General features: G+C 39.0%; 1 protein-coding gene across 1 annotated transcript; it reads right to left on the bottom strand.

Moving 5' to 3' along the window:
• Positions 1–25,925, bottom strand: LOC133648157 (triadin-like). The gene is made up of 4 exons (XM_062043937.1): positions 25,586–25,925; positions 13,265–13,454; positions 88–135; positions 1–17 (listed from the first exon to the last, which is right to left on the bottom strand). Exons 1-4 carry the CDS (start codon positions 25,685–25,687, stop codon positions 1–3), a joined length of 357 nt encoding a protein of 118 aa, XP_061899921.1. The 5' UTR covers positions 25,688–25,925.
• Positions 25,926–26,319: the final 394 nt, after the last annotated feature.

Below are 26,319 nucleotides of genomic sequence, written 5' to 3'. Positions count from 1 at the left end.
TCAAGTCAGGCCTATGTCTGCATATTTGAGTAATTATTGTGCAGCGGTGTAATGAAAGGTGTGATGTTGTATCATTTTTGTGCTCGCCTCTGGCCTTCAAACCTCGCTTGGCAATGGCAGGGGGAGGTGGGAGACCTGCGGGATCAAATCACAGGTGCATGTTTCAAATCTTCTCAGCTGCGCTCCACACACAAACTACAGATGTTTGCTCAACACGGGATGAAAAAGCAAACAGGCATGCAAGCACATCAATGTTGATTAATGCAGGGGTTCTTAACCTTTTAGGCCTCGGGGCCAAACTACAGTGGCACCCGGGGCCCACTCAAATATTAACACTTACTTTTATTACACATCAGCTGTTTGATTTTATTAATAATAATAACAATCATATCTAACTTACTTAATGTAAACCATGTGTTAATCCAAAAAAATTCTTTGAATACAAACTTTAGGCTTAGGTCAGGCTGATTAGGAAAATAAGTACCAGTATTTAACGTTTTACAAGCTATTTTTGCTTCTCTGGCGTGTCTCATGTGTCCTCAAGCGGCATGTCCCCAGGTCAGGCCAAGAAAGTTAGGTGCAAAAAAAAAAAAAATACATAAATAAACGGCCATGCATCGATTGGCCCATAAATGATTAGCCCAGCTGGAAACTCCTCGTACTCCTGATAGCTAGTCCACCACTGCACTCTGGTTAATTTACATATATTATTCTGCCCTCCCTGAATGTTGTAATTTGGGTTGACAGATAAGTAAACAGTTTTTTAAATTAGGGATTAAAAAACTTCCAACTTCAGGTTGTCCATTGATAGCCTCCACAATGACGTTACAGGTACCGTAAAATTAAGCATGCAAATTATAGTATGTTCATATACATATGAAAAGCACATGCATAAAGGAATCATGTTAAATCAACAGTACAGTTTGTCATGAACTAAAAAAAAAGCAATGGAACCATTTAGGATAAAAGTTGGCTTTTATGCCGCTTGCTTATATGTTAACATGCAACAGACAACCCCATTGTCGGGGTAATAAAAATTAGCATTCCCAATCATTTTAAATGTTTAACAAATTATATTTTAACACAACAAAATTGACATAAAACATAAATTGTATTTGTACTTTCAGACATATATTTATCAAACTGGAGAATTAGATATTGATGCAAACTTTGTCTGCTACACAGCACTATGTGCTAATAACTAACTACGGACGTTGCTCAAACTCTAATTTCAATCAATCAATGTTTTGTGAAACATGTTTGATATTTGTATTGCAAAATCTGAATTTTTTTTCCAAAATGTTTTAAATTAAATTTGTTTTACACAAATCAATATTATGTAAGTTATGCATCTATTTGTTGTAAATGTAACAACAAATATGTATTTTTATAGCAACCAGATCAGATTAAAATAATAGCTATTTTATGTCACAACTGACTTCATCTCTTTATGGTACACATTGTTAATTTAATTACATTTTATCCAATGATATTATATCGTGTGAATGTTGTCTGTCTATCTGTGCTGGCCCTGCAATGAGGTGGCGGCTTGTCTAGGGTGTACCACGCCTTCCGCTCAAGTGCAGCTTGGATAGGCTCCAGCACCCCCACGACCCCCAAGGGACAAGCAGTAGAAAATGGATGGATGGATGAATGGATTTGATTTTACTATATATTTTTTTTACACTGGATCGGTTCACAGCCGAGTGTGAAGCGGCTGTGATGGGAATCAGCACCTCCAAGTCTGAGTCCATGGTTCTCGCCCGGAAAAGGTTGGAGTGCCATCTCCGGGTTGGGGAGGAGATCTTGCCCCAAGTGGAGGAGTTCAAGTACCTCGGAGTCTTGTTCACGAGAGAGGGAAGAGTGGATCGTGAGATCGACAGGCGGTGCGGCGTCTTCTGTAATGCGGACGCTGTATCGATCCGTTGTGGTGAAGAAGTAGCTGAGCCGGAAGGCAAAGCTCTCAATTTACCGGTCGATCTACGTTCCCATCCTCACCTATGGTCATGAGCTTTGGGTTATTACCGAAAGGACAAGATCACGGGTACAAGCAGCCGAAATGAGCTTCCTCTGCCGGGTGGCGGGGCTTTCCCTTAGAGATAGGGTGAGAAGCTCTGTCATCCGGGGGAAGCTCAAAGTAAAGCCGCTGCTCCTCCACATCGAGAGGAGCCAGATGAGGTGGTTCGGGCATCTGGTTAGGATGCCACTCGGACGCCTCCCTAGGGAGACCCAGGACACGTTGGGAAGACTATCTCTCCCAGCTGGCCTGGGAAGGCCTCGGGATCCCCCGGGAGGAGCTGGACAAAGTGGCTGGGGAGAGGGAAGTCTGGGCTTCCCTGCTTAGGCTGCTGCCCCCGCGACCCGACCTCGGATAAGCGGAAGAAGATGGATGGATGGATTTTTTTTACATTAAAGCCTTTTTCTAGTGACGGCACAAAATACTTGTGCAATAACATTCTGCTTGATTTAAAATCGAATATTGAACCTGGAATGTCCTAAAAAGTGGACATTGTCTGAGAAAAGACATCTGGTCATACTTGGAAAAAATAACTACGTAATGATCGTTTCAATGATTCACGGTTTCATTGTACATACTTTAATAGATTCCTCTATTTACAAAAGTATTTTACCGTCTCTATAGCTGTTGGGTGCTTTTGGTCAATACAATAGAAAATAACAACCAGGGTCACTAATTAGTTGAAGAAAAAAAGCAACGCTGATTGTTTTATAAATTTTTGCTTTTCAGAGTAATTCATTTATTTTTACACAATGTAAACAAATGTCTGTACAGTTGATAAAGGTTTGATGCAGGAACAGATCACTATTAAAATTTCTATGAGGATGAGAAAAAATAAGTCGTTTTGTTTGCTAAACTGCCATCTCCTCAAAGATGCATTCATTGCAATTTGCACATTAATAGCACCTCTGTTATGTTTTTTTCTTCTTGCATGAAATTATAATAATTTCTCTGCTAGTTGGAAGGTCAAGCATCTGTCTGTCAAGAGTGGTGGCGACCTACGTCCTGTTTAATGGACGCTCATAAACATTTGATTAATGCACTGACATTTGGCGGCTAGAAACACAAAATAACAACTTTGTCACACATATTTTCAAATACTATTTCCTGCTTTCAGTTTATGCCACTCATACTTTCAAAGACTACTTTCTGCATTACGCATTCTTTCCATTACTACTTCGGACTTCCTACTTTCAAGTTGTTTGTCACTCACACTTTCAAGGAATAGTTTCTGCATAACGCACACTTTCAAGTAAATTTCAAGTTATTTGTCACTCAAACTTCCAGCTGGGAGACACAGTCCCCCCAACGTTTCGTGGGTCTTCCCCGTGGCCGCCTACCAGTCGGGCGTGTCCTAAACACTTCCACAAGGAGGCGTCTGGGGGACATCCTGAGCAGATGCCCGAACCACTCGATTTGGAGGAGCAACGGCTTTACTTTGAGCTCCTCCCGAATGACAGCTCTTCTCACCCTATCTCTAAGGGAGAGCCCCGCAACCCGACGGAAGAAACTCATTTTGGCCGCTAGTACCTGTGATCTTGCCATTTCATTCATAACCCAAAGTTCATGACCTTCGGTGAGGATAGTATTGACCAGTAAATTGAGAGCTTGCCTTAGCTCCTTTTTCACCACAACAAACCCATGCAGGGTCCGCATCACTGTTGGTGCTGCACCGATCTGCCTGTCGATCTTACGATCCACTCTTCCCTCACTCGGGAACAAGACTCAGAGGTACTTGAACTCCTCCACTTAGGCAAGCTCTCCTCCCCAACCTGGAGAAGACACTCCATCTTTTCTGGGCGAGAACCATGGACTCGGACCTGAAGGTGCTAATTCTCATCCCAGTCGCTTCACACGCACCTGTGAACCGATCCAGTGAGAGCTGAAGATCCTGGCCAGATGAAGCCAGCAGGACCACATAATTTGCAAAAAGCAATAACCTAATCTTGCAGCCACCAAATCGGATCCCCTCAAAGCCCTGACTGCGCCTAGAAATTCTGTCCATAAATTTTTTTAACCGAACCAGTGATAAAGGGCAGCCCTGGTGGAGTCCAACCCTAACTGGAAAGGCGTCCGACTTACTGCCGGCAATGCGGACCAAGCTCTGACACTAATTATACCGAGAATGGACAGCCTGTACAATAAAGGCGGTCAGATACCCCATACTCTCTGAGTACTCTCCACATGACTTCTCGAGAGACACGGTTGAATGCCTTCTCCAAGTTCCCAAAGCACATGTAGACCCTAGAATCCTGCCAAGAGTATAAAGTTGGTCCACAGTTCCACAACCAGGACGAAAACCACACGGCTCCTCCTAAGTCTGAGGTTCGACTATCCGGCTTTGCCTCCTCTCCATTACACATGAATAGACTTTAACGGGAAGGCTGTGGATTGTGATCCTACACCCTCCAGTCCGCCCTCTTTAAGAGAGGAACCACCAGTCCCGTCTACCAATACAGAGGCACAGCCCCCAATGTCCATGCAATGTTGCAGAGACCGCCCCAAAGCATCCAGAGCTTTAAGGAACCCTGGGCGGATCTTATCCCCCAGGGAACCTGCCACCGAGGAGCTTTTTAACGACCTCGGCAACCTCAGCCCCAGAAATAGGAGAGTCCACCACAGATTCCCCAGGCACTGCTTCCTCAATGGCAGAAGTGTATGTGGTATTGAGGAGTTCCTCAAAGTATTCCCTCCACCGATCCACAACATCCCGATTTGAGGTCAGCACACACCATCCTCACCATACAAAGTGTTGACAATGCACTGCTTATGCCTCCTGAGGCGATGGATGGTGGTCCAAAATTGCTTTGAAGCAGTCCGGAAGTCGTTTTCTATGGCTTCCTAGAACTCCTTACAAGTCTGAGTTTTTCCTCCATGACCACCGAAGCCGCACACCGCTTGGCCTGTCGGTATCTGTTCGCTGCCTTTGGAGTCCCACGAGCCGTTAGGACTCCTTCTTTATCTTGACGGCATTCCTCACCAATGGTGTCCAGCAGCGAGTTCTTAATTATGTAATAAGTGATTTATTACTAACAATTGCGATTTTTTTGCCAATGATGATGATAGTATCACAATACTATACGCCGATTATGCAATAATTGATACTGTATGTTATGGAAAAAAACATAGCATGCATTTCAACTACGATGACGAAGATAATATCATACATTGATTGTGGGATAGTTGATATATTATGGTGAAAAAAACAGTTACGATACAGGCCACTATTAGAGGCTGTATTTTGTGTTTTTGTATGCTTCTTGTTCGTTATGTTAGTGCAAGCAAAGCGATGCAAGTACACAGTCAATGTTTTTACCAGGAGATAAACACACGGGGTCGTCACAGTATGACGTGTACTCTTTGAGGGTTGGATGGCAGGTGATGGACAGCGTGAGGATGAAGAAGGCGTGAACAGGTGAAGGAAGAGTGGGAGAGGAGTTAAAAGATGAGTGTTTGAAAAAAGTGAGGAATTGATGGAAAGAACGCGGTTATGAACGGCATTTGAGTACAGCAATTCTGACATTATGATGTATCATAGTAAATTATGGGTACGTTTTTAATTTCATACAACATGAATTAGAAAAATATTTAACATTTTTGTTATTATTGATTCTTAAAAAGCAACTAAAGATCGTAGTGTTGGTGATAAATGTCAATGCTACATGCTAACTGCTAGTGTGCGTTATGACCTCAAGACCGAATAAACGTGATGGCATTATTCTACTCTAATACTTTCTCATTAAATAACATGAGCATGTTTTACTGGAGTGCATTATAAATTGTGTAAACAACCCGCAAACATACACTGTAAAAAAAAAATAAAAAATCTGTAGATCTTCCCCCCCAAAAAACAAAAATTTGACCATAAAATATACACAGTATTTTTTTTACACCAAATTACTATAAATGAAAAAACGGTGCAATTGTTATTTTTATAGTAAAATTTAACTGCTAGTGTTTTTCCGTAAAATGTACGGTCATTGTTTTTACAGTCTAATATTGTAATTGAAAAAACACTACCACCTTTTTTCCTACAGTAAAATTCTGGTGAATGAACTGCCATATACTAAACCATAAAATTGTTATTTATACAGTGCATAATTCCTTAAATGATAAAAAAAACATCTAACTTTTATTTTAACAGTACAATTCTGGTAATTACAGTGCATTACTCTTTTGGCTTTTATCCTGCACTACAACGAGCTAATGCAACAAAATTTCGTTCTTATCTGTACTGTAAAGTTCAAATTTGAATGACAATAAAATTAAAGGCCTACTGAAATTTTTTATTTAAACGATAGCAGATCCATTTTATGTGTCATACTTGATCATTTCGCGATATTGCCATATTTTTGCTGAAAGGATTTAGTATAGAACAACGACGATAAAGTTCGCAACTTTTGGTCTCTGATAAAAAAAAAGCCTTGCCCCTACCGGAAGTAGCGTGACGACACCAGAGGAAGGGCTGCTCACATTTTCCTATTGTTTACACCAGCAGCAAGAGAGATTCGGACCGAGAAAGCGACGATTGCCCCATTAATTTAAGCGAGGATGAAAGATTCGTGGATGAGGAACGTGAAAGTGAAGGACTAGCGTGCAGTGCAGAACGTATCTTTTTTCGCTCTGACCGTAACTTAGGTACAAGGGCTCATTGGATTCCACACTCTCTCCTTTTTCTATTGTGGATCACGGATTTGTATTTTAAACCACCTCGGATACTATATCCTCTTGAAAATGAGAGTCGAGAACGCGAAATGGGCATTCACAGTGACTTTTATCTCCACGACAATACATCGGTGAAACACTTTAGCTACTGAGCTAACATGATAGCATCCGGCTTAACTGCATATAGAAACAAAACAAATAAGTCCCTGACTGGAAGGATAGACAGAAGATCAACAATACTACCAAACTCTGGACATGTAACCACACGGTTAATGCTTTCCAGCTTAGCGAAGCTTAGCAATGCTGTTGCTAATGACGCCATTGAAGCTAACTTAGCTACGGAACCTCACAGAGCTATGCTAAAAACATTAGCTCTGCACCTACGCTAGCTCTCATTTGCTCATCACGACCCGTGCTCACCTGCGTTCCAGCGATCGACGGTACGACGAAGGACTTCACCCGATCACCGATGCGGTCGGCGGCCCGGAGACGGAGGAAGTCAAGGTGAGGTCGTTCGGCTAGCGCGTATGCTATCCTCAAAGTCCTCCTGGTTGTGTTGCTGTAGTCCGCCGCTAATACACCGATCCCACCTACAACTTTCTTCTTTACAGTCGCCATTGTTCATTAAAGGCCTACTGAAACCCACTACTACCGACCACGCAGTCTGATAGTTTATATATCAATGATGAAATCTTAACATTGCAACACATGCCAATACGGCCGGGTTAACTTATAAAGTGCAATTTTAAATTTCCCGCTAAACTTCCGGTTGAAAATGTCTATGTATGATGACGTACAAGCGTGACGTCAATCGTTGAAACGGGAAGTATGCGGACACATTGAATCCTATACAAAAAACTCTGTTTTCATCTCAAAATTCCACAGTATTCTGGACATCTGTGTTGGTGAATCTTTTGCAATTTGTTTAATGAACAATGAAGACTGCAAAGAAGAAAGTTGTAGGTGGGATCGGTGTATTAGCGGCGGACTACAGCAACACAACCAGGAGGACTGAGCGATGGATAGCAGACGCGCTAGCCGCCAAACTCACCTTAACTTCCTCCGTCTCCGGGCCATCGACCGCATCTGTTATCGGGTGAAGTCCTTCGTCGCACCGTCGATCGCTGGAACGCAGGTGAGCACGGGTGTTGATGAGCAGATGAGGGCTGGCTGGCGTAGGTGGATAGCTAATGTTTTTCGCATAGCTCTGTGAGGTCCGGTTGCTAAGTTAGCTTCAATGGCGTCGTTAGCAACAGCATTGTTAAGCTTCGCCAGGCTGGAAAGCATTAACCGTATAGTTACAGGTCCATGGTTTAATAGTATTTTTGATTTTCTATCTATCCTTCCAGTCAGTGGTTTATTTCTTTTGTTTCTATATGCAGTTAAGCACAATGCTATCACGTTAGCTCCGTAGCTAAAGTGTTTCGCCGATGTATTGTCGTGGAGATAAAAGTCACTGTGAATGTCCATTTCGCGTTCTCGACTATCATTTTCAAGAGGATATAGTATCCGAGGTGGTTTAAAATACAAATCCGTGATCCACAATAGAAAAAGGAGAGAGTGTGGAATCCAATGAGCCAGCTTGTACCTAAGTTACAGTCAGAGCAAAAAAAGATATGTCTTGCACTGCACTCTAGTCCTTCACTCTAACGTTCCTCATCCACAAATCTTTCATCCTCGCTCAAATTAATGGGGTAATTGCGTTTTCTCTGTCCAAATCGCTCTAACTGCATTGAAAACAGTGGGGGAATAAGAGGAGCCTTCCAACTGTTGACGTCACGCTACTTCCGGTACAGGCAAGGCTTTTTTTTTATCAGCGACGAAAAGTTGCAACTTTATCGTCGATGTTCTCTACTAAATCCTTTCAGCAAAAATATGGCAATATCGCGAAATGATCAAGTATGACACATAGAATGGATCTGCTATCCCCGTTTAAATAAAACAATTTCATTTCAGTAGGCCTTTAAACAAATTGCTAAAGATTCACCAACACAGATGTCCATAATACTGTGGAATTTTGAGATAAAAACAGAGCTTTTTGTATTGGATTCAATACAAATTCCGCTTCAACCGTTGATGTCACGCGAAAACGCCATCATATCGAAATGTTTTCAGCCGAAAGTTTGCCGGGAAATTTAAAATTGCACTTTATAAGTTAACCCGGCCGTATTGACATGTGTTGCAATGTTAAGATTTAATCATTGATTTATAAACTATCAGACTGCGTGGTCGGTAGTTGTGGGTTTCAGTAGGCTTTTAAGTCTAAGTCTAAGTCTAAATGGAAAAATAGTAGCAGTGTTAATATTATAGTACAATTCTGGCAACTGAGCTGCTATTTTTTAACGTAAAAATCTACTGTGTTTGTATGGTGTATGGTTAGCCTCTGTGCTAGTACTAAGACACATGAAAGATGTCCTGGCTGGTCCACCACAATATTACAAAATACTAAGGAATGTCTCCTTATAGGTAATTCTTTTTAGTAAGCTGCAGCATTATGGTCGATATTTTCAGGTAGAAACGAGGCCAGACGGTTCTTGAAATAAATAAACAAAACAAGCGTACTTCCTCCAGCATATGTTTCATTATCGCTGACGACATCTTTGAGCAGCTTTGAAGCACGCCATCAGGATGCCGACTAACGCTTGAAGAGGAGCTCTTGACTCCCGCGTTTAATTAATGGAGCACGTCGTCAGCCAGAATCCCTCTGCCTGTTATCCTGTGACGATGCCAGTAATTAAAAACATGATCATAAAAATTGTAATCAGATTTGATCAGTTCAGACCGTTAAGTGCCAGGAAGCTTCAGGTTTAAACGGGAACTGCACTTTTTTTGGAAACTTGCCTATGGTTCACAATCCTTATTAGAAATAAGAACACCATTTTTTTTCTTTGGGGGAGGGTTTTGGCATTCTAATTTGTAATAATCAACTTGGTCAATGCAGCTAAGGGGAGTAATCCAATCTGCCTCTAAATCACTCTAAAAATGTATCCAAAAAACCCAGAAAATACTTCTTTTACATTCCGCAGCCTGTATAATAACCAAGCTGGAGCGACATTGTTATATTGTAAGGGTGAACACTGAGGAACTATTTTTCTAGCGTACTAGATGGTTTTGCGACGGCATGCTACGGCATTAACTGTAAGCTAGCTACTGTGTCAACAGCTGAATGGCTTTTGAGTTTGTAAAACACAACACAATGCAATAGGACACCAGACTGAAAAATATAAACAATTATATTGCAGTATCTACAAGGTATTAGCCCGCAGTTTTGTTTGTAGTCAGCTTGCTTGACAGTGTATGTAGTTGTAATAACAAGCATGATGTGCTGAATGTATCATGATCAATATTATAGTGACTCACTCAATAGACAGTTATACGTTTGGTCAAGCTGGCCGGGGAAGTTTTTTTCAGTTGATTTTGGGTAGGTGGATAAAATGTTTCCCACTGCAGGCTTTGTTAGCGCAAACGGTTTGTTTTTCATTGTGCTCTCTTCGCTAGAACAGGAGTCCTACCTCTTCTCGGTTTCCGTCTGCTCCAACGTTTCACCCTCTCCTTGTGCTTGCTAAGCTTTCAGCAGTTCATCCTCCGTATATTCAGGTTCATAAAGATATGTTTAAAGGTTGTGAATCTTCATTTGTCTAAAAATAGTCATTTTCGTCGTCTATTACCAAGTTTGCCATGATTAGCAAACGCACGCGTTTGTTGACGAAAGTAGGAAGTGCGTTGCTGTGGGTACTGAAATAAATGCGCTGAGGAAATAAGTTCTGGTAATGCCTAAAATGACCAAAATATGGTAAATATTGTTACATATTGTTATGAACGTGTATGTTACTACATTATATATACTTGCGGTGTTTATAGAAAATGTTGATGGAGGGTTTTGAAGCTGTTTTAGATCAGGGGTGCTAAAAAATTTTGACTTCATTGGCCCAACTTTTGCACTACAGAGTGTCACACGCTAATGTGTTTTCATTCCACTTGTTTGTCACTAGAGATGTCCGATAATATCGGTCTGCCGATATTATCGGCCGATAAATGCATTAAACTGTAATATCGGAAATTATCGGTATCGTTTTTTTTATTATCAGTATCTGTTTTTTTTTTGTTTTTTTTATTAAATCCACATAAAAAACACAAGATACACTTACAATTAGTGCACCAACCCAAAAAACCTCCCTCCCTCATTTACACTCATTCACACTCATTCACACAAAAGGGTTGTTTCTTTCTGTTATTAATATTCTGGTTCATACATTATATATCAATATATATCAATACAGTCGGCAAGGGATACAGTCCGTAAGCACACATGATTGTGCGTGCTGCTGGTCCACTAATGATAATAACCTTTAACAGTTAATTTGACAAATTTTCATTAATTACTAGTTTCTATGTAACTGTTTTTATATTGTTTTACTTTCTTTTTTATTCAAGAAAATGTTTTTAATTTATTTATCTTGTTTTATTTGATTAATTTTTTAAAAAAGTACCTTATCTTCACCATACCTGGTTGTCCAAATTAGGCATAATAATGTGTTAATTCCACGACTGTATATATCGGTTGATATTGGTATCGGTTGATATCGGTATCGGTAATTAAAGAGTTGGACAATATCGGCATATCGGATATCGGCAAAAAGCCATTATCGGACATCCCTATTTGTCACCTTTTTTTTGGTTGTTAAGACCATTTTGGTGTTCAGTGTTTGGAGCAGTTATTTGGTTTTTCCTTTGTGTCTTGTGTTTTTCTATGTTATCGCCCCTTTGTTTTCTGTTCAAACTTAACCACTTCCTGAGCCGGGCATAATTGCTGCAGGTGTGCGTCATTAACTGGCCTATTTAACCACACCTGTACGGGCAGGAAGGCACTGGCTGATTACTCCTCATGGACACAGGACTTCAGGTTCATGCTCTGGATTCTTCTCTCTGATTCCTGTGTTCAGTAAGACCTCCTGCCTTCCTGCCCTGTGTAGTCTTCCTCCTTGCTCAGGTAGCCACGCTGTTCTTGTTTATCATATTTTACCTGTTGCAGTATTTTTCGCGGTGCAATCTTTTGTTCTTTTTATGCACCATAGTTTTTTTGTTATCTACTTTAGTGTTGCTCTTTATCCGTCTTAGGCAATAAAGACACTTTTTGTTCTACTCCTGCCCGTGTTTTGCATTTTGGGATCCACTGGCCTCTTAGAGTATCACCAATCGTGACAACAGAGGAGCCCAGGGCTCACTCAAATAATACATTTAAATTAGTAATCTTACTCTTGATTTTAGTTCTATTCAAAAATGTTATCTATCTTACTTTCAATTTAACAGGATAAACGTCGTCAAATGATATGAAAGCATGTGTTATTCAACAAAAATTGACTTGAGTCAGACTGATTACAAAAATAAGACTGCGAAAGAAGGCACTCATAAAAACTGATGACAAATAAATGTATGTTCAATTACGATGAATTAATTTACCATGAATTGATTTACGTGGACCCCGAATTAACCAAGTTAAAAAAATTATTCGGGTGTTACCATTTAGTGGTCAATTGTACGGAATATGTACTGAACTGTGCAATCTACTAATAAAAGTTTCATTCAATCAAAAAAAACAAAAAAACTCAGTGCTAAAATAAATACATTCTAACTAAAGTAATAATAGGAAATATGTTTCTTAAACTGTCAAAATAAAAGTGCAAATGAAAATACAGCTTCACGACTTTAGTCACCACTTTTGCGCTCAAGAAACTTCTGTATGACTTTAGCGCTAGGCTTCTTCTTTGTTTGATACAGTCATTACTGCAACAAGTGGTGGAAGAGTGTATTGCAACTGTGTACCGCTGAGGCCCATATGGACCACAGCTGAGAAAAATATATGGTAGCACTTTAGTATGGGGAACATATTCACCATTAATTAGTTGCTTATTAACATGCAAATTAGTAACATATTGGCTCTTAATTATTAAGTACTTGTCCATGCCTTATTCTGCATGGCCTTATTATACAACCAGTAAGCCATTAACTAAGAGTCTTCCCTCAATAACCTCAGAATTATTGCTTATTAGTAACCCTAACCCTAATATGTTCCCCTAGTGTCGAAATAACTCTAAATTAAGTCTTTGTTACTTAGAATATGTTCCCCATGCTAAAGTGTTACACAATATATATTTTATATCGTTAAACACTGATTTAGAGGGATTTGAAGGCAACATTGCGGACTCCCATTAACCACATCTTGCAGGCGTTTTTTAAAATTCTATAGAATCCAAAGAAAAAGCATGTGTATTCTTGTCCCTCATTATGATTGTGAATGGTAGGCAAAGTTCCCCCCAAAAAGTGCAGGTTTCCATAAAGTAATGTTGGCGTTTTATTCACAATGTTTTATTGGTATGCACCAGCGGGGGTCTTTCCATCAATCCAGTGAATGGCTATGTAGTAACGATGAGAATGAAAAGAACCCAGTTGAGATTAAAATGATGTCCACTTTTGAAGTCCACTTCAAAAATGTCCGAACTTGCAATGAAAATGTGCTTATTAAATATGACATTTTAGAGAAATGGTAAAAAGATAATTATGAACATGAGGTAGAATTTTTACCTGCGATGGTTTTGTAGTCGAGCAGGTCGAAGAGAACGACAGCCACGGCCGACCACGTAATGACCAACGCCACCACCAGCAGCCACGCCATGGGCGAGCTGAAGGTCAGGATGATGTCGTCCACAATCGTCTTCTTATTGGCTCTTGGTGGAGGGGCCATGCCCTCGCTGCTGCTCGTTGGCGAACAGGGCTTATAAAGTTTGAGAAAATGCAAATAAGTAATCAAGCAGCTATTATTGCAGTCTTCTAAACGCCCGGGCAGATGCAGCCAAGACGTGACTCTGGACTGCCTCAAATAAGAATATGCCTCTAAAAAGAAAACATTGTAAACTAACACAACAATCATTGAGCACAGACCTCCAAAAGACCCGGTCTCCAAATAGTAAAGAATCCTTTGAAATTAACAGAGTGAATTATTGTCTCTGTGGGTGTAGGCGGGGCCGTTAGCATACATATGCAGAAGTTGAGCCTCATTACCATGGCTGCTTCTGGCTAAATTGGGGCCCAAAGCAGAATTTATTTAGAGCCCCCTTGTATTAGAAAAATGTAATACACTTTTGTTATTCATGTGAAACTATTTCTATAGTTTTTTAAATAAATTTAATTTGGATGCATGTTTTGTGCCAAAAGGAATTAATGGGAAATAAATGGTTCAATAATTTAGGTTTTTAGTAGAGATGTCCGATACTGCCGATATTATCGGCCGATAAATGCTTTAAAATGTAATATAGGAAATTATCGGTATCGTTTTTTTTATTATCTGTATCGGGTTTTTTTGTGTTTTTTTTAATGAAATCAACATAAAAAACACAAGATACACTTACAATTAGTGCACCAACCCAAAAAAACCTCCCACCCCCATTTACACTCATTCACACAAAAGGGTTGTTTCTTTCTGTTATTAATATTCTGGTTCCTACATTATATATCAATATATATCAATACAGTCTGCCAGGGATACAGTCCGTAAGCACACATGATTGTGCGTGCTGCTGGTCCACTAATAGTACTAACCTTTAACAGTTAATTTTACTCATTTTTATTAATTACTAGTTTCTATGTAACTGTTTTTATATTGTTTTACTTTCTTTTTTATTCAAGAAAATGTTTTTCATTTATTTATCTTATTTTATTATTTTTTTTAAAAAGGACCTTATCTTCACCATACTTGGTTGTCCAAATTAGGCATAATAATGTGTTAATTTCACGACTGTATATATCGGTATCGGTTGATATCGGTATCGGTAATTAAGAGTTGGACAATATCGGAATATCGGATATCGGCAAAAAAGCCATTATAGGACATCCCTAGTTTTTAATGCAAATAACCCAGTTAAAACATAAAATTGCAAACCTTTCTGGAACAACTCCAACCTGGGTTTGAATTCAGTATGACTGTTTTACAAGACAAATGCTGCATGCCATTGTAGACAATAACATGGTATTATTACTGCAGAGAGTGGTGAGGACGGCGGAAAAGATCATCTGGACTCCTCTTCCTCCTATCCAGGAAATCGCAAAAAGCCGCTGCCTGACCAGGGCTCAGAAAATCTGCAGAGACTCCTCCCATCCTCACCAAGGACTGTTTTCACTGCTGGACTCTAGAAAGAGGTTCCGCAGCTTCCGTAGCAGAACCTCCAGGTTCTGTAACAGCTTCTTCCCTCAGGCCATAAGATTCTTGAACGCATCATAATAATCCCCTCAATTCCCCCCAAAAACGGATTAACTCGCTGGAATATAAAGCCAATATAACATACATCCATAAACGTGGATGCATATGCAAAAGTGCAATATATTTATCTGTACAGTAATCTATTTATATCTGCATCTTACTGCTCTTCTATCCTGCACTACCATGAGCTAATGCAACACATATTCGTTCTTATCTGTACTGTAAAGTTCAAATTTGAATGACAATAAAAAGGAAGTCTAGTCTAAATATTATTGTCAGCGATGGAGCAGGAAGGGGATTGGAATATGTTTCACATAATAGCAAAAAAGATTTACATTTGTGCAGCACTTATACATTCATTCACATTCATATGCCAGTGTCAGCGGCACAGGAAGCAAGGTTGGTAAAATGTCTTGCCCAAGGACACAACGGCCTGGAACCCTCAAGTTGCTGGCACGGCCGCTCTACCATGTGAGCCACGCTATCCCTCACATAAACTGCCTTCTCATTCTTTAACTGACATTTTACATGCACTTATTCATGCAAAACGGGCCCCCCAACAAACCACGCCAGCATACACATAGAGATATGTTCAGCCGTGTAACATAAACGTACACTACCGTTCAAAAGTTTGGGGTCACATTGAAATGTCCTTATTTTTGAAGGAAAAGCACTGTACTTTTCAATGAAGATAACTTTAAACTAGTCTTAACTTTAAATAAATACACTCTATACATTGCTCGTGTGGTAAATAACTATTCTAGCTCCAAATGTCTGGTTTTTGGTGCAATATCTACATAGGTGTATAGAGGCCCATTTCCAGCAACTATCACTCCAGTGTTCTAATGGTACAATGTGTTTGCTCATTGGCTCAGAAGGCTAATTGATGATTAGAAAACCCTTGTGCAATCATGTTCACACATCTGAAAACAGTTTAGCTCGTTACAGAAGCTACAAAACTGACCTTCCTTTGAGCAAATTGAGTTTCTGGAGCATCACATTTGTGGGGTCAACTAAACACTCAAAATGGCCAGAAAAAGAGAACTTTCATCTGAAACTCGACAGTCTATTCTTGTTCTTAGAAATTAAGGCTATTCCACAAAATTGTTTGGGTGACCCCAAAAATTTTGAACGGTAGTGTACGTCAATGTAGCAAAAAGTATCTGAAATTTAATCGGTTGTTTCTAATCCCATTTCTGGCATTTCCTAAAAGTATCTTCAGTTTTTGCATTATGTTGTAAACTAGTGATTTTCAAACTGTGGTACTCGTACCACTGGTGGTACGCAGGCTCCATGTAGCTGTACTCTAAAGAAGTCTGTAATATGTACCGTATATTGAGTGTCATTGTTAATATCTGTTTATTGTGTGTAATGTTACAGTGGCCAAAATATTAAATATACTTGTTAAAAAAAACAACTCTGCCTTGTTTTTAATGAATACTTATGCCTACTACGTTACTGTATTTTAATGTTGGTCATTATGGTGGTTTTTCTGAGGTGGTACTTGGTAAAAAAAAAAAAAAACGTTTGAGAACCACTCTTTTAAACTTTCAAACAAAACAGACCGCAGCGAAGGATACATAACATTTATCAGTCACCCCTGTGGCCGCTAGAGGGTGGAAATGCAGTGAATTCAAGATGTTGGCTTGACATGATTTACATGAAGAAAAAGGCAGTGTTTGCTGTCAGGTCAAATGTTTGCCTGTGATGGTGCATGTGTGTGTGTGTGTGTGTGTGTGTGTGTGTGTGTGTGTGTGTGTGTGTGTGTGTGTGTGTGTGTGTGTGTGTGTGTGTGTGTGTGTGTGTGTGTGTGTGTGTGTGTGTGTGTGTGTGTGTGTGTTTGTGTGTGCATCCGTGTGTTAGCGTTGGGGTTGATTAAAGCGTGCGGCAGCTGTTTGCTCGCCATGGCGTCGGTGAATCACCCGAGCGTGTGCTGCTTTGTGCGGCGATGAAAATCAGAGCCACGAGGCACAGAGCTGAGCCGAGGATAAAGAAAGTGGGAGAGAGAGACGCAGATCGAGATCACCCGAGGTGATTCAAAGATTGAATTCCGTGTTTGCTTTGCAGAAGCTGCTCGACAACGAGTCTTAATAAACTTTTTTTTTGTTATCCTCCACGCTTTCCTTATCTAAACATGAAGACTTTGGTGGAACATGCTTCTCAAGGTTATTAATAAGGCAGCATTGTACATACTGTATTTTATACTACACTTCAGAAAATAACATATGTGGCGCCTCATGCTTAGTGAGACATGCTAGCTACCTGTAATCAATGATCATTTACTTTTTGGCAAAGACGATTTGCTTGAAATGTGGCCAGGTTTTTCTACCAGCTCGCGTTGCATAAACTATAGCTTTTCAATCACAAGTTTGGCTGGCACGATTAAATGAAGGCGACAGCGTCTCGTCTTGAAGCCTGGGTAAGCGGCAATTGCCCATGCCAGAGGCCATTGTGTATACGCACAGAGCCCCGTGACCTACCAACCAGCGTTAGGGTTAGGGTTAGGGGCGAGGGTCAGAAACCCGCGGCTCTTGAGCCGCATGCGGCTCTTTAGTGCCGCCCTAGTGGCTCCGTGGGGCATTTTTAAAAAATGATTGAAAATGGAAAAAGATGGGGAGAAAACTTTTTTTTTTTTTTTTAGTATGTTTTTTGTTTGAGGACAAACATGACACAAACATTCCCAATTGTTATAAAGCCCACTGTTAAATATGTTTGTGTGTATGCTTCACTGATGAGAGTATTTGGTGAACATAGTTTTTTCCTACTAATTTTTGCGGTTCTTGAACTCACCATAGTGTGGACTGTGACACAACAGTTTGTTTACATTTAAAATCTTCCACTCCTTTGTCTCATTTTGTCCACCAACAGTTTTATGCTGTGCGTGAATGCACAAAAGTGTGCTTTGTTGATGTTATTGACTTGTCGGAGTGCTAATCAGGCATATTTGGTCAGTGCATGACTGCAAGATAATCAATGCTAACATGCTATTTAGGCTAGCTGTATGTACAGTACATATCATTATGCCTCCTTTGTAGGTATATTTGAGCTCATTTAATATCCTTTACTTTTATCCTAATTGTATGTAATTTAGTTTTGCATGTCTCATGACACATTATATGTATGTAATATTGGTTGGATTTCAGATAGTTGTTTGTGTGCCACGTTGTTCCAGACCACAGCAAACTTTAGCAACATTTCTGTTAACGAAGATTTGCTTAAGCCTGTGACGCATACTCATTTTGATAGTAGGCTAGTATAGCTAATATAGACATTTATGTCATGTGTGAAGCAAGTCTTCATTATAAGACCTATATACAGCTTTTAATTTTTAGCAGCTCCAGACAGATTTGTTTTTTGTATTTTTCGTCCAATATGGCTCTTTCAACGTTTTGGGTTGCTGACCCCTGGGTTAGGGTAACTTGCCAGGCCAACATTGACATTGACAAACTTTTTTTTTTTCTATAGCTCTCAACAAACAGCAATAGTATATAAATAGAGATAAAGACATCATGTAGCACACCAATATTTGTCTTAAAATGTTTGTATAACATATATTTAGCCTTTTTATCATTTCATTACAAATTACATGACAATGTCACAATCGCATCATTCATTAGGTTATGTTATTCATGTTTGAACAATGCACAAGTCCCCAGCTAGGTGGCAGCAGCTCATAACACATAATAAAATCAATATAATCAGGTTCTCAATGGTATTTCAATTTGGGGGGCATGAAGAGAACTTACTGGCTTATAGAAACATGTGACTGAATACGTTCACACACAGTCACTATTGTTTGCAGCCCTGTGACAAAACGTTTGGTTTTAGGCTTTTTAGTCCAAAGATTTGACCTTTTAACTGGCTGCATTGCTAACAAATCTCAATCAATGAAACATGCTTGCAGCCTCGCTACATGTGTGTATGCTATATAAAAGCTGCACATCGATCCAGCGGTGCTCCACAGCCGCCGTATCGACCTGCTCCAGGTGAAAGAGGCACAAGCTCCTTTAGGATGTTACTGTACCAGAAAAGGCCATCAAGCGCTTGTCAATCTCCAAAAGTCTGACCTGGTCCAACTCTTGCACTTTCTAATGAGCGAATGGCAGCGACCATCTGCTGGCACACAACTGCTGGCTGCAGAATTAAAAAGATTCAAATGCAGACTATTTACTGATGCTGTTGTAAATAACACACCAATGCTAAAGGGGAACTGCACTTTTTTTAATGTTATTTTGCTTATTGTTCACAATCATTATATATATATATATATATATATATATATATATATATATATATATATATATATATATATATATATATATATATATATATATATATATATATATATATATATATATATATATATATATATATATATATACAGGACTGTCTCAGAAAATTGGAATATTGTGATAAAGTTCTTTATTTTCTGTAATGCAATTAAAAAAACAAAAATGTCATACATTCTGGATTCATTACACATCAACTGAAATATTGCAAGCCTTTTACTATTTTAATATTGCTGATTATGGCACACAGCTTAAGAAAACTCAAAAATCCTATCTCAAAAAATTTTAATATTTCGTCAGACCAAGTAAAAAAAAAAAGATTTATAACAGCAAAACAAAATCAAACATTTGAAAATGTCAATTAATGCACTCAGTACTTGGTTGGGAATCCTTTTGCACAGATTACTGCATCAATGCGGCAATATATATATACACACACACACACATATATATACATATATATATATATATATATATATATATATATATATATATATATATATATATATATATATATATATATATATATATATATATATATATATTATTATGATGAACACTAACTGGAAACATGCCCTCTGTCTGCATTTTTACATTTCTTCATGGTATTAATTTTCTCTGCCTACAGTAAATAAAAACAGCAGCTCTCTGGATATTGTGTGTTGTTTGGTAACAGTTGATAATGGTGAAGTGCAGTACAACTTTGCAGGAACTCAACTAACCTTACTGTGTCTTCTTAAATTTGTGTTAAATGTCTTAGAAGTTGAGAGCAGTTTGGCTTTTGGTTTACAGAGTACACAACTAAAAACACTGTTGAATGTGATTCAATGCCCTGTAGGGTGTAAATGTGTTTGGGTATAGTATTTCTCCAGCAATGGTCATGTGGTGACAACAATTATGCTATTTTGAGAGGTAATCATTGAAGTTGGAGATCACTGAAGGCCTAGGTGGGAAACGCACGGCCCGCCACTGATACATATATATTAGAGATGCGCGGATAGGCAATTATTTCATCCGCAACCGCATCACAAAAGTCGTCATCCACCCGCCATCCACCCGAACTAACATTTTATAAAAACCACAACCGCCCGCCACCCGCCCGTTGTTATATACAGGTATGTAATATAGACGATGCAAGGCATTAGTGAGGTTAGAAAGGAGAAAGGAGACTGATCCAATGCAGCAGAGACATTCAATGCGTGCCACGCATTAATATCTCTTGGCCACGCATTAGAGGCTAAGAGCTATTAATGCGTGATAATATTATTTATCATTATTATAATATTATTGTCATTTCCATTAAGAAAGTGTTGACTATTATTGTTATTTTTTTCCCCTGGTCTTTAGTATTCCCTTTTTTAGTTTGTCGCGTACCACGTTTGCTATCTTCTTATTTTTTTCTTCTTCTCCTGTTGTGTTGTGTTGTGTTGTGGTGTGCTGTGTCACGCCAAATTTCTTCCCCCTACAAACCCCCCCCCCCATTTACTTCCGTGGTCATGTTTCCTCTTAAGTCATTGACAGCGATCGATAGCACTTCGGCTTTGACTGCCCGTCGCTGGAAGGATACTTCGTCTTTGACAGCTGCTGGAATCTGAAGAAATCGATTATTGTTTTTTTTGTACAGGCGCGAAACAGGACAGTCGCATGCCGGTTAAGGACCCCCGGCAACTTTGTGACTTTATTGGACGCAGCCCCGGAAGTAAATGGGGGGGAAGGTTTTTGTAGGGGGGGGGGGGGGGGGGAATTTGGCGTGTCAGCTGCAGCAGTGCCTGATGAATAATTGCCTGTTTCAAAGAGTGCTGCTCGTTTTTCGTATGTGAGTAACAACATTTAACTATGTATATATATTTCCGAATTGGTTCAACTGCCACCCGCCCGAATGTATTTAAAATCTATTATTTTCGTCGTGCATCCGCCCGACCCGCGGATTATCCGCGGTTGTGTCCGCAAACCGCGCATCGCTAATATATATATATATATATATATATATATATATATATATATATATATATATATATATATATATATATATATATATATATATATATATATATGTATGTATGTATATATGTATATGTATATATGTATATATATATATGTATATATCAGGGGTCGGCAACCTTTACCACTCAAAGAGCCATTTTGGCAAGTTTCACAAATTAAAGAAAATAGTGGGAGCCACAAAAAAAATGTTTACATTTAAAATGATAAACACCGCATACAAAGCTTAAATGCTTTGTGCTATGTTAACCAGGGGTCTCAGACACACGCACCGGCACTCACTTTAATGTGGAAATTTGATGTTAGTGCGGCCCGCGGATTTTGAATGAATGGCGCTTGATAGCGTCATACTTGCCAACCCTCTCATTTTTTCCGGGAGACTCCCGAATATCAGGGCATGATGGCACTACTTTTGGCGCCCTCTACAGCCTGCCCAAACAGTGTACCTGCTCGACCACATGTAGAATGCAGTTTAAGCTTGCTCACGTAAGTGACAGCAAGGGGTACTAGGTCAGCAGCCACACAGTTTACACTGACGGTATAGCCGTATAAAACAACTTTAACACTGTTACGTTACAAATATGCGCCACACTTTGAACCCACACCACAAAAGAATGACAAACAAATTTCTGGAGAACATCTGCACTGTAACACAACATAAACACAACACAACCAATACCCAGAATCCCATGCAGCACTAACTCTTCCGCTCAACCAACGCACGGAGAGGGGGGGGGGGTTGATGTGTGGGGGGATTTGGTGGTAGCGGGGGTGTATAATCTAGACCGGAAGAGTTAGGGCTGCATGGGATTCTGGGTATTGGTTGTGTTGTGTTTATGTTGTGTTACGGTGGGATGTTCTCCAGAAATGTGTTTTTCATTCTTTTTTGGTGTGGGTTCACAGTGTGGCGCATATTTGTAACGTAACAGTGTTAAAGTTGTTTGATACAGCTACCGTCAGTGTAAGCTGTGTGGCTGATGACTAAGTATGCTTTGCTGTCTCCTACGTGTGCAAGTAAAAGCTACATACAACATGTGGCAGGGCTGGCATACTGTTTGTAAATGCTATAGAGGACAATTAATCCAGTGCCATTAGGGCACTCCCTTAATTTAGTAATTAGAGTGAAAATAGGATTCTATTTTCCCTGGGAGTTATCTAGGAGACGCACTGAGATCCATAAATCTCCTGGGAAAATCAGGGGGGTCGGCAAGTATGCAGTTGAGCCGCATCAGAGTGGTCAAAGAAATCCGAATCGCGATTCGCACGTTGTGCGATTCAGAATCAATTCTCATTTTTAAAAAATAATTTTTTAATTTTTTGTATTTTTATTTTTTTATGTAATTTTTTTGTTGTTGTAATTAATCAATCCAACAAAACAATACACAGCAATACCATAACAATGCAACCCGAATCCAAAACCAAACCCGACCCAGCAACACTCAGAACTGCAATAAACAGAGCAATTGAGAGGAGACACAAACACGACACAGAACATACCAAAAGTAGTGAAACAAAAATCAATATTATCAACAACAGTATCAATATTAGTTACAATTTCAACATAGCAGTGATTAAAAATCCCTCATTGACATTATCATTAGACATTTATAAAAAAAAAAAAAAAGAACAATAGTGTCACAGTGGCTTACACTTGCATCACATCTCATAAACTTGACAACACACTGTGTCCAATATTTTCACAAAGATAAAATAAGTCATATTTTTGGTTCATTTAATAGTTAAAACAAATGTACATTATTGCAGTCAGTTGATAAAACATTGTCCTTTACAATTATAAAAGCGTTAAAAAAAAATCTACTACTCTGCTAGCATGTCAGCAGACTGGCGTAGATCCTGCTGAAATCCTATGTATTGAATGAATAGAGAATTGTTTTGAATCGGGAAAAAATCGTTTTTGAATCAAGAATCGTGTTGAATTGAAAAAAAAAAAGATTTTGAATCGAATCGTGACCCCAATAATCGATATTGAATCGAATCGTGGGACACCCAGAGATTCACAGCTCTAATATGTATATATATACACACACATATATATATATATATATATATATATATATATATATATATATATATATATATATATATATATATATATATATATATATATATATATATATATATATATATATATATATATATATATATATATATATATATATATATATATATATATGTTTATATATACACACACCGGTGACGTGCGGTGAGGTTCATGGCTGGTGAGGCACTGACTTCATCACAGTCAGATTTACAAACATATGAACCCTAATGAGTATCGTATTCACCATTTGATTGGCAGCAGTTAACGGGTTATGTTTAAAAGCTCATACCAGCATTCTTCCCTGCTTGGCACTCAGCATCAAGGGTTGTAATTGGGGGTTAAATCACCAAAAATTATTCCCGGGCGCGGCGCCGCTGCTGCCCACTGCTCCCCTCACCTCCCAGGGGGTGATCAAGGGATGGGTCAAACGCAGAGGACAAATTTCACCACACCTAGTGTGTGTGTGACAATCTCTGGTACTTTAACTTAACTTTAACTTTACACATACAAACTGTAGCACACAAAAAAGCATATTTAATTTAAAAAAAACTTTATTATGGTCTTACCTTTACTTATAAATGAAGTCCATGCCCTGCTGTTGTGCTGGATTAATGCACTCCCGTCGTAGAATGCACCCCCTGACGGGAGTGTTATATCAACTAAAGCCCACACTTAAACTTTCCACGTGCAAGATTCAATCTATTTAAAAAAGTTATTTAATAAGCCAAAAAGTGCAAAAACAATAATGTTCGTGTTGGAGGAGTTGTGAAAGAATGAAATATGAAATCCATGCTGCAGTCTGCAGGTGTACCTAATGTTGTGGCCCTGTGGTCATTCACAACTCCTCCAACACGAACATTATTGCTTTGCACTTTTTGGCTTCTTATTAGATAACTTTTTTAAATAGTGTAACCGAGGGTTTATAAATGTCGAATATACTGTATGAAACTACAAAATAATAAACACGGAGGTTCCAGTTTACACGAGGACCACTTTATTTACCTTCTTTGAAAAACCTCCGCTCCACTCCAACATGTCATCACTTCCGCTCTTAGCGCCTTCAAAATAAGAGCGCAAGGCATATACTGTATAACAGCGTGTAACAGGAATTAACATCACAAAGAGGAAAGCCCATAGAAATAGGTTACAATAGATTCAATTTGCACGTGGAAAGTTTAAGTGTGGGCTTTAGTTGATATAACATGGACCCCCCCCCCTGTGCACCGGCACAAGGAGGCGGGATTACTGCGAGGCGAGCCTCAGCCAGTGTGTCTTCGCAGCAGTTTTGTGATTGCTCAGCAAAAGAAATACTTTACACACATACAGTTGTTGACAAAATACACTGTACATTATATACCTCAGCTAACTAAACTATGGAAATTTATAATATAGTTCATATAGCAATACGGTCTCACTGCACAGCAGGCCAGCAGTTAGCCGAGTCCGCAATCCATGTTGAGGCACAACGCAGTGACGTGCCTCAACTGACTGCTGATCATCGCACCGTCTCTTCTCAGTATTTGAACGGCAAATGTGAAAATTCAGCGATTTTGAATAAAAAAAATCTAAAACTGGTGAGTTAAATGGAAAATAACTTTATAGTATAATCACTGTATACATATAACAATTTAATTATTTTTTTTTCTTTTTACATTTTTTTTCTTTCCATGATGGCAGGTGCCTCTAGTGACTGCACGTCACTGACACACACACACACACATACACACACACATATAATATATATATATATATATATATATATATATATATATATATATATATATATATATATATATATATATATATATATATATATATATATATATATATATATATATATATATATATATATATATATATATATATATATATTATATATATACATACACATACACATACACACATTTTTAATCTCTCAATGTGGCCACTGAGTCTAAATAATCGCATATATTTTGTTCCTCTACGCTACATCTAGTTTTGGCTTTTTAGCCTTCACACGCAATTTCTACTGACTTATTGAGTTAGTTTGTATAGCACCAGAGACAACTTTTCATTCAATAGCCATAGAAAGTGTCGTGTAAAAGTGTAACATTTGAGTCACTGTGCTGCCCACCATCTTTGTGGTGTCAATGTTCTGCATTGAAAAGTTTGATATTGTCAAAATGCAGCAACATTTATTTCCTGCCAAATCATTTAGGTGTGATTCTCCATTTTATGAAGTTCTTTTTGTGTCAGCTAGAGTCCAGCTAAACTGCAAATGATTATTCCCCAAACAGATCTATTTATTTTTACTCTACCTTGGACTTGTTGGACTTGCAGCTGGCTTGGCTTGCCATCCGTCCCTTCAAAGGCTCAGGAAGCACAGCGTTACCATAGAAACAAGCATGTAAGTCCTTCATCAACTCCTTTCTTGCGGTGCCGGAAAAAATGGCTGACACCCGGCAGCCCAAAATAAGTTGAACTGGATCACAGCTGTTCCAAAAAGACCACCAACTTTGCAAGACAAAACAACGACAACAAAAAAGCAAAAAATTATGTTGATTGTCCTCGATCTTTTCCGAAGTGTTTCACTTCAGGCAGCGCTTGCTAGTTTCACTTTGTAGCTGCGGAGAGGAGGGGTCACCCTTTCAGGCGTCTGACCCCATCCCCCACTACCCCCTACTTGTCAGCGTCCAAAATAGAGACACAAAACTGGGGGGGGACAAGATGAAGTGGTGGAAAGGTAAAATAAATAACAATGCTAATTAATCATCTTATAAGCAGAAAGACGATTAATTAGCAAACTACTTTCTGCTTTAATGGGGATCATGTAAAGGCTGAAATTTGCTCTTGCATCTCGCAGCTTGTGTCCCCTCTCACAGCATCTTCATTAGATATGGGTACTGAATTTTTACTTTTTAGGTATCGAACAAATTCTGTCAGTACAGCTGGTTGCCGATTCACATACAATCTACGGAGCCCCTAAAGCAGGGGTGTCCAAACTTTAACCGGCGAGGGCCGCATTCAGTAAAACGGAAGGACGTGGGGGCCA

The sequence above is a fragment of the Entelurus aequoreus genome, linkage group LG04 (assembly GCF_033978785.1).
Source record: "Entelurus aequoreus isolate RoL-2023_Sb linkage group LG04, RoL_Eaeq_v1.1, whole genome shotgun sequence".
Taxonomy (NCBI): domain Eukaryota; kingdom Metazoa; phylum Chordata; class Actinopteri; order Syngnathiformes; family Syngnathidae; genus Entelurus; species Entelurus aequoreus.
The sequence above is the reverse complement of the archived record's forward strand: the minus strand, read 5'-3'. Positions and strand labels throughout refer to the sequence as shown.

Bases quoted from the DNA above. Each gene is read 5' to 3' on its own strand.
- LOC133648157 (XM_062043937.1), bottom strand. From the start codon at position 25,687: ATGAAGGACTTACATGCTTGTTTCTATGGTAACGCTGTGCTTCCTGAG. The intron at 13,455-25,585 runs GTAGAGTAAAAA...AAACTTTATAAG, and splicing joins GCAAGTCCAACAAGTCCAAG to CCCTGTTCGCCAACGAGCAG. The intron at 136-13,264 runs GTAAAAATTCTA...TTGATCCCGCAG, and splicing joins CGACTACAAAACCATCGCAG to GTCTCCCACCTCCCCCTGCC.